The following is an 18,483-nucleotide window of genomic DNA, read 5'->3' on the forward strand; positions in this document are numbered from 1 at the left end:
GCAGGCGGATTCTGTACCAGAGCCGTCAGGGAAGCCCTTGTCCCATTTTACAGATGAGGAAATGAAAGCCCAGGGAAGTAGCACCCAAGTTCACTGTTAATGTAAAACCAGGATTTGAAGCTGCATCTGCTGGAAGCCTCTTTTCCTCTTACTCATCAGGTAGCCTGCCAGGGAGTTGGTGGAGAGGAGGCTGATGAGATCTGAAACTTGACTGGACCCTTGTGAGTTATAAGCTGCCCTGTCCAAGAAGGCTTCCTGGGAGGGGCAAGTTTGAAGAAACTTCTTAATATCCCTGAACTAGAAAAATTTAAGGGGTCATCTCCAAATTCACAGCCAAAAATCAGGTTAAAGTAGTTGTGAAATTAATCTGATGGGTTGTTTAACTGTCCCCAGGTGTATCTTGTGTTCTTCAGGATCACTGAATAGGGGTGCTCCTGGAATGGCTTAAGAGGCAGGTGGTAGGTCTTCCACACCATTTTCCTCTGGACACTGGGGACACGCTATGCTGGTGGTCATTGAAAGGTCAAGTTTATGTGCTTTTGTAAAAATAGAAATAATCAAAGCTTGATAAGAGCATCCCTTCTGTCCAATAGTTTGTGGTTGTTTGTGGGGAACTTTGCTGAGTGACTTCGAGAAGTTCTGAAGTGTCCAAAGATCTTTTTATTTTTCCTGGATGCACCCTCACTGTCATTTATTTTTGCTTCCCTGGGAACACCAGTACACTGAATTCTCTAGCTTTTCAGTTCATAATACATTTACTATTAACCAAAGCCCAGCCTTATGCCTTAGCATGGCAATTAGTGAGAGGCCTTTCTTTTAAAAAAATTTAAAGGCTATTAAATTCATTTAGGGGAGAACAGTATAAAAGACATGAGCGCTAAACTTTTTTTTTTTTTGCAATTGGCATGGAATTCTGTCATGTGCCAATGTTTGATTATATTATCATCTGGAATTTCGCTGTTGATTTACTTTCTGTTAGGACAAAACTCCCTCTGGCAGTGTCCTCCGAATGGCTCTCTCCCCGAGGTTATCATCCCACGGTGTCCCTACAGTACAGACAACTCAACCCATGGTGACGACTCACAAAGACTCACGGAACCTCCCGGGCCGCCGGTGGCCCGATTTCCACGCTATCAGTCTCAGCAGAACTCTCTCCTGCTTTGCCCCTTTCCCTCCCACAGTGGCCAGTTACAGTTGTTGAGCCTTAAACTATGGGGGGCTAGAAAGACGTCCAGAGGCATTTCCTGTTGGTGGTGTGCTGATTCAGAACAAGCGCATCCCTGGGGCGTGGGTTTTGGAAACCCTCTGACCAATTCTCTCTCTTTTTTTGTCCTTAAGAAAAACTTGCTGGCTTCTAGTACTGCCATTCTCAGTGGGGTCGCCCTTACTGAATCTAAATTCCATAGGTAACAAGCAGATAATAGACGTTTATCCGAGCCCCTCCTCCCATCCCTTTTTGCGCCGCTTCCCCCTTTATTTCTTTGAGCGAAGGAAGGAAAAACACACTTAGATCCCCGATACCACACCCGGATCTTTTGGGGGCACCTGGTGGCCAATCAGGAAAACCTGATCCACTAGAAAGGGTGGCTGGCTGCCGATCGCATTCAGAGCTGGAGAAATCACGGCGTGCTAACTTTATCCGCGGGATTTCAGAAAGGGAGAGTGTGCTCCCGAGCACAAACAGGAAAGCCTGACATCACGGAGCGGCGGGGTGGCGTGGGGAGGAGTCTGCGGCGCCCTCGCTCGCCGGCTCGCTCGCTGCGCTCCCTTTGTGGCCGAGTCGCGCGCACCGGCGGCGGCGGGCGCGTGTCTGTGCTCCGTGCGCGGCGGCCGCGCGGGGCCGGGGCTTGGAGGCGCCGCGGCGGAGACGCGCGGGGATCGCGTTCGCCTGGGAGCAGGGCGCATCATGCCGCGTCCACACACCGGAGAGAAAACTGAGAATGAAATTGCTTTGGCAAGCTAAAATGGTAACGAGAACTCTTTGCCTTCTCCCGACGCTGCTCTGGTGGGGAATCTTCTCCCGCTTTCTCTGGGCGGGTTTTGGACTCCCTCGGAGTGAACGGAGCCATCCGATCCCAGACTTTGGAGCTCAGAGCTCTCTCTCGGCTTTCTCCGCCTTCCTCTTTGCGTGTCTTCTCCCTTTAAACCATACTTATTTTTCTCAGCAGTTGCCTTTGGTGTATCTGGGCTGATGTATGTCAGCAAAGAAAAACTTTTCAGGCAAGAGGTCTGTGAGTCTGGGTGAACCGCGGAGCGCCTCTGAGTCCCAGAGGCTCTTTAAACACAAACTTCAAGTTTAGGGAAACCCAGGGGGTCGCTGCACGCAGCCGATGTGTTGCTTTTTTTCTGCACTTGCCAGGTTATTTGACGGAAATAAAAACTTTTTCCCTCCCGCTAACTTTCTGGGTTCCCAAACAATAAGAGGAGAAAAAAGACATGCGAAGCATTTCGTTCCAAAGGACCGAGCACTCTTAGCATTTTAAACACTTTTTTGTGGCAGAGTTTAAAATGCAGTTTGCTCCAAGAACGGAGCCACTTGTAAAGAGACAAACTTTTTCTGCCAGTGAATTCTTTTTCCTCTCATTTAAGGAGGAAAAGTGAACCAGGACTAAACTTCAGTTTCTTTAAGAAAGAAAAAAAGACTTTAAAAAGGTATTTAAGATAGTGAAGGAGTCTAGGAAAAATAATTAAATGGAAAAACCCTGGGCTCTTGATAGCATAGCAAAGGGCTGGAGGGCCAAGAAAATCTCAGTATTCCCTCTATCACAGTGTGTCTTATGTTGCTCTGATTGTAATATTTATTTTGAACAGCCCATCTTATGCCCTGAGTGCTGCTGTAAGCAGCAAAGCAGCTGGGATAGATTGGTTAGTGGAGAGGGAAAAAACAAACAAACAAACAACTTTTTCTGTTTCTTTGTCCTGTCTCCTGGCAGAGCTCGATTCAGGACTGGGGTGAAGAGGTAGAGGAAGGAGCTGTTTACCATGTCACCCTCAAGAGAGTCCAGATTCAACAGGCTGCCAATAAAGGAGCGAGATGGCTCGGGGTGAGTAAAGCTGGGGAGACTGTGAGCCTTGGACTTGCAGGGCCTCTTGCTCTGTGAATATCATTATTATTTAGCAGAGGCAGGTTTTTTTTTTTTCTCCATTTCTTCTCTTTTGGCCTTAAAAAGGAAACTGCCAATGAGCAAGTGTTTGCACTAGCCATACCGGTCTGGTTTTGTACTTATTCTTTTCCGAAGCGTCTCCCTTAGGTTTGTCAATAATTCAGAACCTCTTAGAAACATCTTGAGGTATTTGGAAAGTAGAGTAGGGTGGAGTGGCAGAAAGTAACGTAGATTAACAGGACCAGCAGATAGCACCGAGTCAGACAAGAGCCGTTTTGCCCCGCTGCCATCCTTTTCTCTCCGTCTCCCCCGCTTTTGATCCTGACAGCCCTTCTCCCACTCCTGTTCCTTTACCAAGTACCCAGAATGCTCAGGGGCGCTGATACTCCAAACCGGCCTCCTATGGGGGATGGCGCATTTCCCACGGTTACATCCTTTACACGGTATGTAGTGTCCACCACTTTATGCGTCCTGTGCGTGTAGGGATGGGGCTTTGGAGAAACACTGCTTCCATAAACAACATCCCCCACCTCCGTCTGCTGAGATTTTAAAGCATTGGGTGAGATCATGTGAGTTATTCATTATCTGCTTAATGGATAAGCAGATTCATTATCTGATTAATTCATTATCTGATTAATGGATCCTTCAGCATATCCCAACTAAAGGGGCTGTGGGAAGCCTGGGCAGACATCATCATGTGGAAGAACGAAGGAGTGCTTCATCTGGAGGTAGAAGGAATCCTCCGAGAACAGTGAGGTGACAGAGAGCCTTGAGAAAGAAGATAGCTGTAAGCGAACAGAGAGGACGGAGTGTGGTTTCCCCGGGCCTTATTCTGGCCATACTCAGGCCTCACAGCTGATGGGCTTGAGAACAGTAAAGATTATGCACTGGCATCCAATCTCTACTGGCTTTGGATTTCAGAAAATCCATTTTTTTTTTAAAATTTGATCAACAGTCAAAGGTCAGGTGTGAAAGAGGACAGGAAACAAAACTGCCCAGAGCTTTAAGACCAGAGGCAGCATGTGACTTGTAATTCCTGGAGTTTAAGGCAGGATGGCCAGCAGCAATGATTTCCTCTTCCGTGGGTCTCCTGGGCTGCTGACACAGGCATTCATTGCTTTGGGCTTCCCCAGCTGCTTCAAGTCAGGCTGCGTATTTGGGGTTGAAGTACCACCCTCTAGGGCAGTCAGTTGTTAGGTGCATCTGCAGATATGGCCTAGAGAGGTAGGAGCTTTTCCTTTGAAAGCCTGAGGTCTTCACTTATTAAACAGGTACCTTACTCGGAATATGATTTTGGAATTAATTAGGTGCATCACCAGCAGACCTGATAGGAAAAACAGAACTAGAGTTCTGACAAGTCATCACTTTATTTTTGGTGGTTGGTTGCGTGTATTGCATTTTATTTAAATACAGTATTGATGTGGTTTGGCCCGAGTATTTCAAAATGATTCACAAGCTTCTGAAGCAGCTGCCTTCAAAAGGGTCACTACATTTTCTGATGCCAGGTTGTTCCTCTCTTTATAATGAGACTGGTGTTGCTTGGATGACAGCTTTAGTTTTTGGCCAAACACAATAGCCGTGAATGAGTAAGTCACGGGAAAATGGACAGGTTAACTCTGTAGGTCCCAAACACAACGAGGTATGGTTCATTTAGATGTCCCCAGTTATTTGGTAATTCTCACTGACCACTGTGCTCACGGGACTCCTCTTCTCTCCGCCCTCTCCCAGAGTCCTCACATTTATGCACAGTTCAGAGTTGGTTCATCCTGGATTTAGCAGTAGAGCTAAAACACCAAGAGGGAAATATGTGAAAAGATTGCTTCTAGTTGATGGAGGAATTTGTCCCTTCCTCCCATTTCAACAAAGTATGATTTGCTGTGATCACCCCTGGTGCTCAGGAACCAGTTCTAGGAACCCTCCCACCCCAATCCCTCTTGTTTTCTTGTCTTCGGTGTCCTGTTGGGAAGCACTGTTTTTGTCCTTGGAAATTCCAGGCTTAATTAAATGTGACTCAACCAATTGAGCCATAGCAATTACAAAGCTTTTCTCTTTAGGCCTGTGCGTGGCTTCTCTATACTTGTTTTTCCAGTCACCCTTTCAGAATTCTTCAGAGCAACCAGTTTTATTTATTGACTTATTATTGACCTATAGCTGATGTGCACTCCATTGTTAGTGGTCCCATATGCTACATGATGATTTGACATTTGCACACATTTATGAAATGATCACCATGGTAATCCTAGTAAGCATTTGTCCCCATACAAAGTCACTGCAATGTTATCGACCGTATTCCTCATGTCGAAGCACCTGGGTTTATAGTGAACCAGAGATGGAGATGAGGTGAGCTTATGTCAAAATATGACAATGGTTCATGAGGAAAGGTGGAGTTGTGATTATCTCTTTCCACATGAGGAAACTAAAGTCCCGAGAAGTTAAATCGCTTGCCGGGGTCACACAGCTGGGAAGTGGTAGAGGCTGGATTTGAACCCAAATGTTTAGTTCCTTGCTATTGGGGGCTGCCTGGGACCTGAAGGCTGCTTCCATAGTAGTGGAAGAAGGCATTGACTTAGGAGAACAACGATGCTTATCATATACTTTCCCCCTACGTATTACCTGGTGCAAGACTCAAGACATACGGCTTTCTTTTCTTTACGCTTTGAGTGATAACTTGAGCTGCAAATTGAGATACTTGTTGTGAAGATGTGTTTCTTGTTGATAAGCTCTTCATCTTGGATGTGTAAAGTGTGGGGCACCAAAGACGTGCGAGCTTATGTAGCACCTGAGGGTGGGTACGACACTCATTACAGGTCTGTAAGGCTAATTAGGAAAGACTAAGTGACTGAGTGGGCTTCCCAGGAATCTGCCTGTCAATGTAGGAGACACGGGTTTGATACCTAGTCCAGGAAGATCCCCTGGAGAAGGAAATGGCAGCCCACTCCAATAGTCTTGGCTGGGAAATCCCATGTAGAGCCTGGCAGGCTACAGTCCACAGGGTCCCTAAAGAGGCTAGAGCCCATGGGGTCCCAAAAGAGTCAGAGACGACTTAGCATCTGTACAACGACAAAGTGACTGAGTATAATTTTTGTAGTTTCTAGCACTCTGATCACAAAACAGAATTAAGATCCAATTTGGGAAGAATAACAAAAAAATTACACATCCTTAGATGTCAAGTAGCATACAATCCAAAACGTTGAGGACATTCTTTGTTTTGTTTGTGGAATTTTGTGTTCAGTTGATCTTTTGAAGTAACACCCTCTGTCTTCAGTTGTAAGTGTACAGTCAGCTATGGCCCAGGCCGGATTTAGTGTACACGCAGCTGCAACTTCGCTCACTGACAGTGAAGTTATGCTGGGCAACTTTGAAAAACCAAATATTATTGAAATACTGCCTCAATTTTCTCTTTACAATAACATCTTAGCCTGGGATAATTTTACCCAGCTATAACCCTCAAAGAAAAATGGTTCTGATTATGTCAGAGAATCATAAAATCTCAGGGCTGGAAGAGACATTAAAAATAATGTATCCAACTGTTCGATTAAGCTTGTAGAAGAATTTCCAGTAATTTTTGGAAGAGCAAATGGTGAAAAGTTGTTATTCTACTTTGGTCTCAGCGTCGTGGTCATACACTGACAATGAAATGTAGAACAACTTAGGAAAATATCAGTATTCTCTGGAAGCAGGAAACGTCCCATTTTAGGAGGACTATTCAAATGGACAGAGGAAAGGGAACCCACTGTTAGGGGAAGGGCTTCAGTGTCCAGAGCCTATTTTGCTGTCTTCAGACTATGACAGACAGGCTCAGGGTCCATAGAAATCTGTCAAACCCAAGGTTATCTCAGAGTGCGGAGATTTGTTTGACAGGCAGGACTGGAAGAGTGCGGTCACCTCTGCAAGGTCTGTGGGGAGTGGAATGGTCAGCAGACAGTCACATGGCTTTTCTCGGTTCTGGGCTGCTGTAGCCCGTGTGTGGGGCCCCAGTGCCTCCCTGCACTTCGTCCCATGTTTATCACACTATCTCCCTCAGAGGCCCTTGTTGGGTTGAATTGAAATATTTGATAGCTGGGAGGATGGTAAAGATAATGAAATGGGACAGGAGGAAACAGAATGCCTTTAGAAATAAGAGGAACTAGAACTCTGTTCTGGTTCCTCGTGGGGCGTGTGAGTGCAGTGGGAAGGTAAGCACGAGTCAGTCTGGGTGGAGACGCTCACCCCAACTTGAGTCGACTGTTGGGACTGAGTCTGCCTGGTGTTTCCGAGGCCCTGCTGTCCATAGTGCCTTTAAATGGCGTACAGTTCTTTGAATTTTCAGCTCCCTTCACTTCTGGGAAGCTTCTCTGACCTCCCTGGCCTGGAGGAGGTACCCCTTCTGCCTGTTCCAGAAGCATTCTTTATCTCTCTGTCATGTATTCACCTCCCTCTGCTGTAGCTGTTTGTTTGTATTTCTCATTAGACTCTAAGCCCCATGAAGTGGGGACTGTGGCCATCTAGTTGACAGAAACTCAGTATTTGTTGAATGAATGGATCAAGCTTCATGCCTTCTGGGGAGGCAGATATTATCTTGATAAATGTGAAGGTATGGTTGCTCCTGACTAAACCAAATTAGCATGAAGATGTTAGCTTATAAAGAAGAAGGGTGCATGGGAGTGAGAAAAACTAATTAGCTATGATTACAGCTGTCTTACATCCTTTCTATAACAAAGGCAGGGCCCAAACAAAGGTAGTGATTATTCATTTTAACAACAACAACAGAAAAAATCATGGCAGTGAATTAACTTGCCTTAAAAAGCCCAGAGGTCCAATTGTTTTGCGTGTTGAGGAAAGAAAGGCGATACATAAGTTAGAAAGTGTTGGTGAATGTTACCATCCCGTGTGGTCTGTGTGGTTGGAGGGCTCAGGAGCAGGGTTTTAGAATTTTTAGGAGATAAGCCTTAGAGAGGCCCTCAGTTTATAGTTTGTCATCCTTGTTTTCATCTAGGAAAACAGGCCCTTGGGTTGTCTTATTCTGGTATATCAGAATGTTTAATTTAAGCTTTAGAAAGTAAATTCCAAAATTTAGCAACCATCTGTAAAAGAACCAACTGGTATTTTTCATTTTGACCATGGGAACATGTTTCTAAAATAATCCAATATTATGGCATGTGGCCTCCACCCATCAGGAAGAGATGGTAAATTTCAGTTGCCTGATCTGTTGTTGTTACCTTGAATCCTTTCACTGCTTTCAGAATCTTCTGGGGTCTGTGTAAGGAATATTTCGCACGTAAGCCAAGAATATCCATTTCAGTTCAGCAATTCTGGGGACACTCAGTCAAGTTCAAGATACATGTCTGTCCCCAGCAAATACGTAACAGTGTAATCATGAGGCCCATTAACTCCTTGTGCTTACAGTATACATGTGGGCTCAGTTGTGTCCGACTCTTTGTGACCCCTTGGACCATAGCCCGCCGGCTCCTCTGTGCATAGGATTATCCTGGTAACAATACTGGAGTGGGTTGCCATTTCCTCCTCCAGAGGATCTTCCTGACCCAGGGATGAACCTGCGTCTCCTCCGTCTGCTGTATTGGCAGGCAGATTCTCGACCACTGCGCCACCTGGGAAGCCCCATAGTATATGTGCTGTTAAATTAATATTATAAACATATTTCATTCTTATTTCTGTCAAATTTTAAAGAAAAAATTCCTGGAGTTTTAAATTTAACACGGAAAGAAGAGCAATAAAGTCAGTACCCTTGCCTTTCCCCTTTAGCTCTTAGCTTGGATTTTCTGCTGCCCCATCCCACTTATTTTGGTTTCCTTTGTCCACGGCATGCATATCCTTGTATGTATCCCCTTTCTATGTAATCAGAATCCTGTAGTGACTGACCTCTACACATTTTGCACTAAAATATGCAGTAATAGGCTAAAATAAGTAAAATGTTTAAATTTCTCCCCAAATAGACTTTTTACAGGAAAGAAAAAAAAAAAAGATGTCTGTGAACAGAGCAAGGCAAATACTGGTGAAATGGGGGAAGATAGGGAGTAGCTTTGTTTCATGAGAGACACTCAGCAGGCTCGTGTGTGGGCTGCTGATGAGCGTGGCTGTCCCCACAGAGTTGATCTGGAATCTGGAGTCTGGGCAGTTTCTGGGTTGTTTGCTAGTGAAACACCCACTGTGAACTCCCTCGCTGCTGTTGCCGCTGTGCGATTCTGTCATCTGCATTGGAGTCTGCTAACCTCCCCTTTCATAGGATCCGTTGATTCACCAACAGCCTACTTTATGCCAGACACCACGTTAAACCTTGGGAATTCAAAGTGATACAAGACACACCCCTTATTCTTCAAGAGATTTCAGGTAGTAGGGGAGACAGAAACGTAAGCTAACTACCATGTCTTGTGGTCAGTGTGACCAGTGCTGTGTGAGACATCTGCATTGGGTGTTAGGGGAGCCGAGAAGGGTGGTGTGTATATCAGGTGGGTGTGGGCACTCCTGGAAGGCTGCACGGAAGAAGGGTCCTTTTGTGGTGAGTTGATGGATGGTTAGGAGTTAGGTGAGGATGTGGGGGGCACTGGAAGCAGGCAGTCCAGCCGGAGAACACAGTGTGGGAGAAAGTGTGGGGGCCAGAGATGAGAGCCCCTTGTGAGGCTCACCCTGGGGAAGAGGGAGGGGTGCCTTGGCGGGCAGTGATAGGAAAGGACCCCAGAGAGCAGGGCTGGGGCCAGGTCTGTGCTGAGCTGTGGAATTTGCTTGGTCCTGAGCACTGGGTTGTCATCACTGAAGGGCTTTCGGCAGAGTGGCTGGGTCAGATTTACATTTTAGAGAGATGACTGACAGCTGAGGGGTGGATGCCATGGGAAGGAGCCGGACTAGGAAAGGAGGCTGAAGTGGTCATGAACTGAGGAAAAAGATAAGGACCTGGGTGAAACTGGGGCAGTGGAGCAAAGAGGGTGGGGAGTGTAGGGAGGACTGATGTTGAAGCTGAAACTCCAATACTTTGGCCACCTGGTGCGAAGAGCTGACTCATATGAAAAGACCCTGATGCTGGGAAAGATTGAAGGCAGGAGGAGAAGGGGACGACAGAGGATGAGATGGTTAGAGGGCATCACCGACTCAACAGACATGAGTTTTGGAGTAAACTCTGGAAGTTGGTGAGGGACAGGGAGGCCTGGCGTGCTGCGGTCCATGGGGTTGCAAAAGTCGGACACGACTGAGAGACTGAACTGAACTGCAGTGTAGGGAGAGTGGTGGGAGTAGGGCTGATGAGGGAAGGCCTGGCAGGCGTGGATCTTAGCCACCTGGGGTTCAGAGAGCAGGTCAGAAGCCTTCTGGCTTTCTAGGGTCAGCGGCACCCTCTTCTCATTGGATGAAATGTCCTGGGGACTTCAAGGCAGGCTTGCTCCATGTAAACACTAGCCAGTGTCCTGTTGGCATGCCCCAAAGACCAGACCCAGGTGTGCCTGCTGCGTCCTGTCCAGAGATGCAGTCTCGGATCTGGCTTATGAACGGGGGGCAGCAGGCACTGCTTGTTTCTCAGATTTCAGAGTTCTTTGAAGAGCTTGTGGTTTCTGTGTGTGTGTGTGTGGTTTTTTTTTCTTTTTCCTTCTAAAGTCTTCTGTTTCCTTACAAACTAAACAGATTGAATCTGTAGGCCACAGAGAGAGAATAAATATGGAACCCACAGGACTATGATTACAGAGTTGTATTTTAGACAACGGCAGTTAAAGTTATAATTGTGTTGTTAGAGACACAAGAAATTTTATGGTTAGGTGTTCTGGTCTCTTTCTTTCTCCCTGGTCGATGTCTTTAAACTCTTTCTATTTATTCTGGCTGTTGGCATGACCGCTCTCAGAGGCTCAGTCTGATAGCTGACTCTACTCATACAAAAGAAGAAATTTGGTAAGATCTAATGCTTCCTTTTGGGGCTTCCCTGGTGGCTCAGACTGTAAAGGGTCTGCCTGTAACGCAGGCGACATGGGTTTGATCCCTGGGTAAGGAAGATACCCTGGCAAAGGGAATGGCAACCCACTCCAGTATTCTTGCCTAGGAAATCCCATGGACAGAGGAGCCTGATGGGCTACAGTCCATGGGGTCACAAAAGAGTTGGACACGACTGAGCGACTAAATAGTGCTTCCTTAGTTTGCCACCTACCACGGTCCCAATCTTTATCTCTTATACACACACACAGACACGCATACACCGTAAATTGAAATGTCTTTTGGTGTTGTATTTTTTTAGGATTTGGTGCATCTTTCTAATGTCATTTCATGACCTCCTCTATATAACTGATCAAAGCCTAACTTTGTCCTCTTTCGCTTGGTTTCTCTTGTGTTATTATTGGGATCGATTAAGTTTCTTCTATTTAGGAACTGTCTTCAGTTTAAAAAGGGTATAAGTGAAAGGAGGAAGGAATAAAGGTAGGAAAAGATTACATTAGGTGGAAGACACCTCCTTGGATCAAATCCCGTTAGTCTTGTGCAGAGAGAGAGAGAGGCATGTCTTCTACTGCTGATCCTTTGGGCTTAACACTGTGGAAGTACCTGCGCCTTTTTACCGATGTGGCTGTGTCCTGTGTTTCGATGTGGCTGTGTCCTGTGTTTCGATGAATGGGGTTTTTGCGTGGCTTGGTTCCTCAGAGCCATCTTTGTATCATGCCGTGTGCGACTGACTTCTGAGGATAATGATGGTGGTGGTTGGGAGTGGGCTGGTGTGTTGTTGGTGGCTCTGTATTTCCTTCCACCCTCACAGAATCATTACCCTACATTTTCTAGAGTTTAATTGCTTGTACCATCTGTGGTCCATTCATTTGAATTCATTTCCACACAGTTAATCTCATCCCATGTTCACTCCTCCAGACAGTCTTTGTTTGTTTGCTCTTTTCAGCAAGGAATTGAGCGATTTAACTTTTCTCCCTTTGTTTCATTTCCTGCTGATTTTAATACCCATCCTCATCTTTTATAAAAGCAAAGCCAAGGCTGGGTCCTTCCAGCTTCATCGTTCTAAAGACAGTTTGAAGGCCACAGACAAACCGTTTCTGCTAAAAGTAGAATGTCTCTGGTCAGTAAAGCCATCAGCTGAGGCTCTTGGCAGCTCTCTTGGTAGCAACTGTTCTTAATCAGATGCTGTTCTTCTGCCCGTGACTTCTGTCACTGCTGGTGACAGAGCTAGAAATCTGTGGACGATTTCTAACAAAAGTGCATGTAATGGATGTAGGTAAAAACAATTGAAACTAGATTTGACATTGGCTGAAAATGAAATGCTTCATAGTCCTGGCTCTTCTAATTAAAGTTGCAGTCCTTGAAATTCTTTATGGAGATAACGGATCCTCCCAAATAGCAAATTCAGGAAATCGGAAGCATTTGGTTAGTTTGTGAAGCATAGGAAAACATTTGCTATCTTCTATCCAAATATTGACTCCTCCTAATGACACAACACAATGAGCCTATCTGTTTTACACACAACTTAACCAGGAATGAACAGGGCCCAGAGCCATCAGGTCCTGGCTGGGGAATCAGTTCAGGGTTCTTTCACCCTGGCTTGGAGCCTTTGCAGGAGACGGCACCTCCTACTTGCTCTTTCTTTGCAGGGTTTTTCTTTCCAGCAGGGGCGCCAGTTGAGGGAGGTAACTCATGCCCTGGTCATGAGTCTGTGCTTTGGTGCCAGACAGACTTGAATCCAGAGCTGGCCTCTTCCTGTGTGTGGCAATGTGAGCTTGAGCTCTGAAGTTACTTCTCTCAGCGCAAGTTCTTTGCCTGGAAAGGGAGGAAATTAGCAGTCCCCTCTGGACAGAATTACTGTGAGGAGGGAGTTGTGTAGGTGAGGTGCTTGGCACTGAGCCTAGGGTATGGTCTGCCCTTCCTCACTGTGGGAAGTGAGGCTCCCATGAGGACCCCACTGTCTGGGAGCCCTTTTGAAAACCCCACCATGGAACCGTGTAGAGGTGTAGGTCCCCCTGATGCTTGCTGCTGTATAGAAATCAGACCGCTTGACTGAGACACGGTCTTAGAGACGCTCTGTGTCCCTGACATCCCTTTCTCATTTTGCACATCTGGGAGGAAGGGCTGTGGCAGGGTTTAGTAATCCTTGTTTATTAGAAGTAGTATGCATCATTGTGTTTTCTCTGCCTGGCTGCCTGTACGGTGAAAGGCGATTATGGCCTGGGCTCCAGTATTCCGCATTTCAGATTCCTTCAGTTTTCCTCTGTAGTTAATTTGTCAGTGTTCTGATTTTTTATGCTTTAAAAATATTTTGTGACTTAACAATGGGCTATATTCTGTCTTCTGCATTTGCTGTTTCTGCCTGAAAAATGGGAAGGTAGGAAACGATTTTTTTTTAAAAATTGCTTGGTAAACATGCTAATCATTCTTTATTGGACATAATGTGGAATGTGAGTAAGTTGTGCTTGCACAAACTGGAATAAAGACTAAATTTCTCATTGGGCCACGTGTTGTGAAGTTAGCTAATGCAGTACTGGAGCCCCAAACTGGGGATGAACTAAATTTCTCCTGAGGTTGTGACTTTTAGAATGTCACATGACCATATAAATCGTCACTTTCCTGATCTGTGAAACGGAAATACTCCTTCTGCCCTGGGTTTTGTGAGGATCATATGAGTTAATGCATATATGCTAAGTCAACTTCAGTTGTGTCTGACTCTTTATGACCCTGTGGACTATAGCCTGCCAGGCTCCTCTGTCCATGGGATTCTCTAGGCAAGAATACTGGAGTGGGTTGCCATGCCCTCTTCCAGAGGGTCTTCCCAACCGAGGAACTGAACCTACATCTCTTATGCCTCCTGCATTGGCAGGCGGGTTCTTTATCACTGGTGCCACCTGGGAAGCCCAGTGTATATAAGAGTACTTTTAAATATGTAAATGATTATACAAATACAAGGATATTCTTATTGTTAACTCAGGCTGTTTATTTTTTTTCCTGTCGTCATCACCTAAATGCTTAACAGGCGTATGGTCTGTGCCTTTCTTCCCTCATCCCAGAGGGAATCTTTTCTGCATTTTTCCCTCCCATTTGCTAATAACCTAATGATATCTTTATGTTTAGCAAGTAGTAGTGTTTCCTCTCCCACAACCATTGTTCCTGCTGGTACTGGTATTCTAGGTGCTTTGAAAGTACAGACAAGGCTTCTCTCAACAGATTGGACGTGGAAACAAATACCCCGGACTCACAAGATTCTGGCCAAATGCAGTAAATATCCTGCACATGAAAACCTACTTTCTCTTTCTTTTCTTATTTTCTCTCTAGTAGGATTTTGTTTTGAGGTAGTGGCTGTTGCTTTTCTCTCTCTGTCTCTCTGGGATACTTTTAATTTGTTGCAGAGAAGGACAGTAAAGTTAATACACCAAGGAATGGAAAGTGCTTCCAGCCTTTCAGAGCTGCTGGAAAGTCAACGCTTGCTTTGAGGCCAAATCCTGATGTGGGACTTGAACTCATGACCTAATAATGGCCAGAGGCGAAATGTTGCCAACCAGCCCACGCAGACTCTCATAAGATGCGGACATTTAAAATACTTCCTTTGAGTAGTCCCGTTGTTGCCTTCTGGGTTCTCGTCTCTCTTTTAGCCTTTTCTTGCGGCATTCCTGGCTTCCCTGTTAGGAATACAATTTTAGTTTTTAGATCTATTTTTTTTCTCACTGTCTTTCAATTTGCTTTTGACAGTCTCTTCCTTCTTGCTTTCCATTTCTCCTGGGTGAGTTCCTTGTTTTGTTCCTGTTCCTTCCTGTCCTTCCTCTGCACTAAAAATAGTCTCCAAGGTCCCTGGCTTGTTGCCCACAAACTTGACCTTCCCGCTATTCATCTAGGGTCCTCCGTGAGTATCTTAAGATCCTTTACTATGCTCTCAAGATAATCAGACTGCATCCATTCTCTGTTGTTTACGCCTCTTCTCAGCTGACTTATGGGGCTAACTGACCCTTGTCCCCAGGGCTGTAACTGAAAACTAAATCTCTTGTACAAAGATGCTGAATAAGCGGTTTGCTCACGTTAAAGTGTTACTGACAGACACTGAATTCTCCCTGCATGTGCTGACTCTGTGGGTGGTACAGAAGGAGAAGGCATCTCACACAGCGATTCGAGGTGCTTGTGTAGCATCCGTCCCTGCGGAGCGGTGGTGTCCCGGCCCGCTGAGCCCAGGAACCAGCGTTTTCATCCATCATGCTGCTTGTGGATACCCCGGGGGGCCTGCGGCCACTTGACTCCCACAGAAGTGTCTCTCGGGGAGCTAAAGTTGGTTAAAGCGTTTCTTCGTGAACATTCTTTGGTCAGAATTGAAAGATTATGATATTCTTTACAAAGAGTGACTTTCTGTCCAGTGTTGACCTAGGCAATCCACAAATGAGTGTGTCTGCTCTAGGGATAAAGGCTTGTAAAACTTTAGATGACTGGGCTGAAAAGTGCTGATCGCGGCAGCTCGGATCTCAGCACCCAGCCCTAACCTGAACTCCCTGTTTTGCTAAGAGTTACAGCAGCAGGGCGCGTGATACTTTTCTGTGTGGCAGATGAAGGCTTAAAAGGTTTCTTTCCATCTGTCTGTCCCTCCAACTCCCTACGTGGGTTATGTCACCATGAAAAGAACTAGCCCTACTTTTTGTTGAGAACACAGAGCTGTACATTTCATCACCCGTGGTGGGGTCCACGCTTATATGCAGTGCTGTCTTCCTCCTGACCCTGCTGATGCCACTGTGTCAGGCTGCAGTGCTTTTCTGTTCAGACTGACCAATAAACGACTTATCTTTCAAGTCCCAGCTCAAATGCCACCTCTACTCTTCTACTTTCTCCCTCTTCTTCAATAATTATCCTTTTATCTGAGTCTTTTTAGCACTTTACGAAAAGCTCAATTACAGCACTTATCACACTGTATCCTTTTTTTTTTCAAATGTTTTTCTTTACGCTGTTCATTTGAGTACCTCAAGGGCAGAGAGTGGGACCATATTTAATTTTTTTTTCATATTTAATTAATCATCATATTCCCATCACAGGGAACCATGTCCACGCCACAGTCAGTACCACTTAGTAAGCATCTTATAAGTCGTTTGACCTAAACTCTAATAAAACATGTGTCTTCGTGGTCTTTTTTTTTTTTGGCCATTTGATAAGGATGTAAATCTCATTCTTTGAATTGAAAAGGAAAATATTGAATAGGTAAGCTAGATCTGATTTATGTTTTATACTTCAACGAATGACACAAAAAAAAAGAACAGTGCTGATTTTGCCTTATTTTTGTCACCATTGCTTCTTCTACATATTTCATGGTCTTATGAAATTGATTGAACTATTATGGAGAACTCTCGAGGTAGAATGACATGGTATTTAAAGTTAACCCACAAGGGCTTCCCTGGTAGCTCAGATGGTAAAGAAACTGCCTGCAATGCAGGAGACCTGGGTTTGATCCCTGGGTCGGGAAGATCCCCTGGAGAAAGGAATGACTATCCACTCCATTGTTCTTGCCTGGAGAATTCCAGGGACAAAGGAGACAGACAGACAGACAGACAGACACACACACACACCCCCACTCCCACTCCCACCCACCCACCCGCCCACCCACCCACAGGCTTCTTGGTGATGTATAGGTTTGAGTCATGGGTCATGGATAAACCTCTGGGAACCCAGTTCTGCTTTGGATTCTAAAGTTATTTTACTTACATTATATTTTTACTTACAATATATTTTCCCATGTTTTATTTAATCTCTTATCTGAGGGCTGCAGTTTTTTTCAAGCTTGTATTAGCCTGATATCAAACCACTTTGGCTTTGTTCTGTAGAACACATTTTTTGTAAAGGGATCTGACACCCTCCATGCTCAAAGGCACTAGGGTTACGCAGGTAATGATAAAGCTGCTTCTCTGAGATTTTGGGGGCAGGCTTGTTATGTGTGGCACTTTGTAGGGTGTGTGTCTCTTACCAGAATTCATTGACAAGAAGGGATTTAAAAGTAAGTGACGTAAATTATACTTCATTGTATAGCGTGATAGTGTCTGAAGACTTTTCAGTTTTCATTAGTAAAACTCAGCTGTCTGCTCTCACCCAAGTTTCCTCTGCTCTGTGGTCTTAGATTCTTAACTCTTATGTTTCTACTTCAGGCAAAGTGTAAAGCCTATCCTGGGAGTTTTCAGGAGTCCAGCTGTTGTTAAGTGTTTCCTTTGGGCCATTCCAGTGCAGCTGGCTCTCCCACGCTCAGGTTTTCTGGCTGCTCCTGGTCCTTCTTGCCTTTTATACAAGCAGGTTATCCTTACCTTTGTCTTTTTAATAGGGATTCAGTGGCCTGTATGTTTGCTTTGGAGCAGAAGAAAGAACCTTTTTAAAGCAATATTATTCTTGAAAGAGTGATTCCACAACATGATCCATATTATTTTTACAAGAAGAGAAAAAAAAGATCACCCATAAATTTTACGGCAGTAACCCAGTCTTTAAACTTTCACTTTTTATCTTCTAGTCTTCAGTTCATAGGCACACATTTCAACATAGTTGCAGTCATACTATTTATTCAGCTTTTTTAATCAGCAAGATATGTTTTTTTTTTTTTTTCAGAACAGATTCTCTAAAAGTTACTTTCTGGTTTGAATCTTATGTGACATTTGTGCTATTTCGGATGTCACAGACAAAAGAATGCATTTGGACTTTGAGGAGTTTCAGAGTGATACTGCTTATTACTGGTGAACGAGCCGCCTGTCTGTTCTTCCTTGTGAAATCTCCCATCTGTTATCAGAGCTTTCACGAGGAGCCCGTGAACACAGTGTGAGATGAGGATGCGCGAGCATCTCTACTGTGAGGTTCAGCAGGTGTGGATGGCTCCCCTCCTTTCTGCTACAAGGCACCATCGTGGGTCCTGCTGCCCTGGGGGGGCGTGTGTGGCACCAGAACTCTTAGGGCATCCCTGTTCAGTGTGGTAGCTGCTAGCCTCAGGTGCCTGTACAGTCCATGGAGTTTTCCAGGCCAGAATACTGGAGTGGGTAGCCTTTCCCTTCTCCAGGGGATCTTCCCAACCCAGGGATCGAACCCAGGTCTCCTGCATTGCAGGCAGATTCTTTAGCAGCTGAGCCACTAGGGAAGCCCAAGAATACTGGAGTGGGTAGCCTTTCCCTTCTCCAAGGGATCTTCCTAACCCAGGAATTGAACCCAGGTCTCCTGCATTGCAGGTGGATTCTTTACCAGCTGAGCCACCAGAGAAGCCCCCTGTGCCTGTGGAGCACGTGAAATGTGACTACTCTGAACTGTTCTCTGCCTGCAAAGTCCACATCATATTTCATTTGATGAACATACTGTAAAAGAACTTAGTCATTTTCTATAGCGGTCATATGTTGAAATGATAGTATTTTGATGTAATGGGTTATATAATATATACTGTAAAAATGAATTTCACCTGTTTCTATTTACTGTTTTTTTAATGTGGTTCTAG

At 45.1% G+C, this 18,483-nt stretch overlaps 1 protein-coding gene across 1 annotated transcript in view; it reads left to right on the top strand.

Moving 5' to 3' along the window:
* The first annotated feature begins 1,848 nt into the window (after positions 1 to 1,848).
* Positions 1,849 to 18,483, top strand: part of RGL1 (ral guanine nucleotide dissociation stimulator like 1) — a 135,860-nt gene continuing 119,225 nt past the window's right edge. Inside the window, exons 1-2 of the mRNA XM_052653520.1 lie at positions 1,849 to 1,967; positions 2,934 to 3,044. Of these exons, the coding sequence (XP_052509480.1) occupies positions 1,941 to 1,967; positions 2,934 to 3,044 (138 nt within the window). The 5' untranslated portion in view covers positions 1,849 to 1,940. The remainder of the gene's footprint in view (positions 1,968 to 2,933; positions 3,045 to 18,483) is intronic.

Source organism: Budorcas taxicolor, chromosome 16 (assembly GCF_023091745.1).
Source record: "Budorcas taxicolor isolate Tak-1 chromosome 16, Takin1.1, whole genome shotgun sequence".
Taxonomy (NCBI): Eukaryota; Metazoa; Chordata; class Mammalia; order Artiodactyla; family Bovidae; genus Budorcas; species Budorcas taxicolor.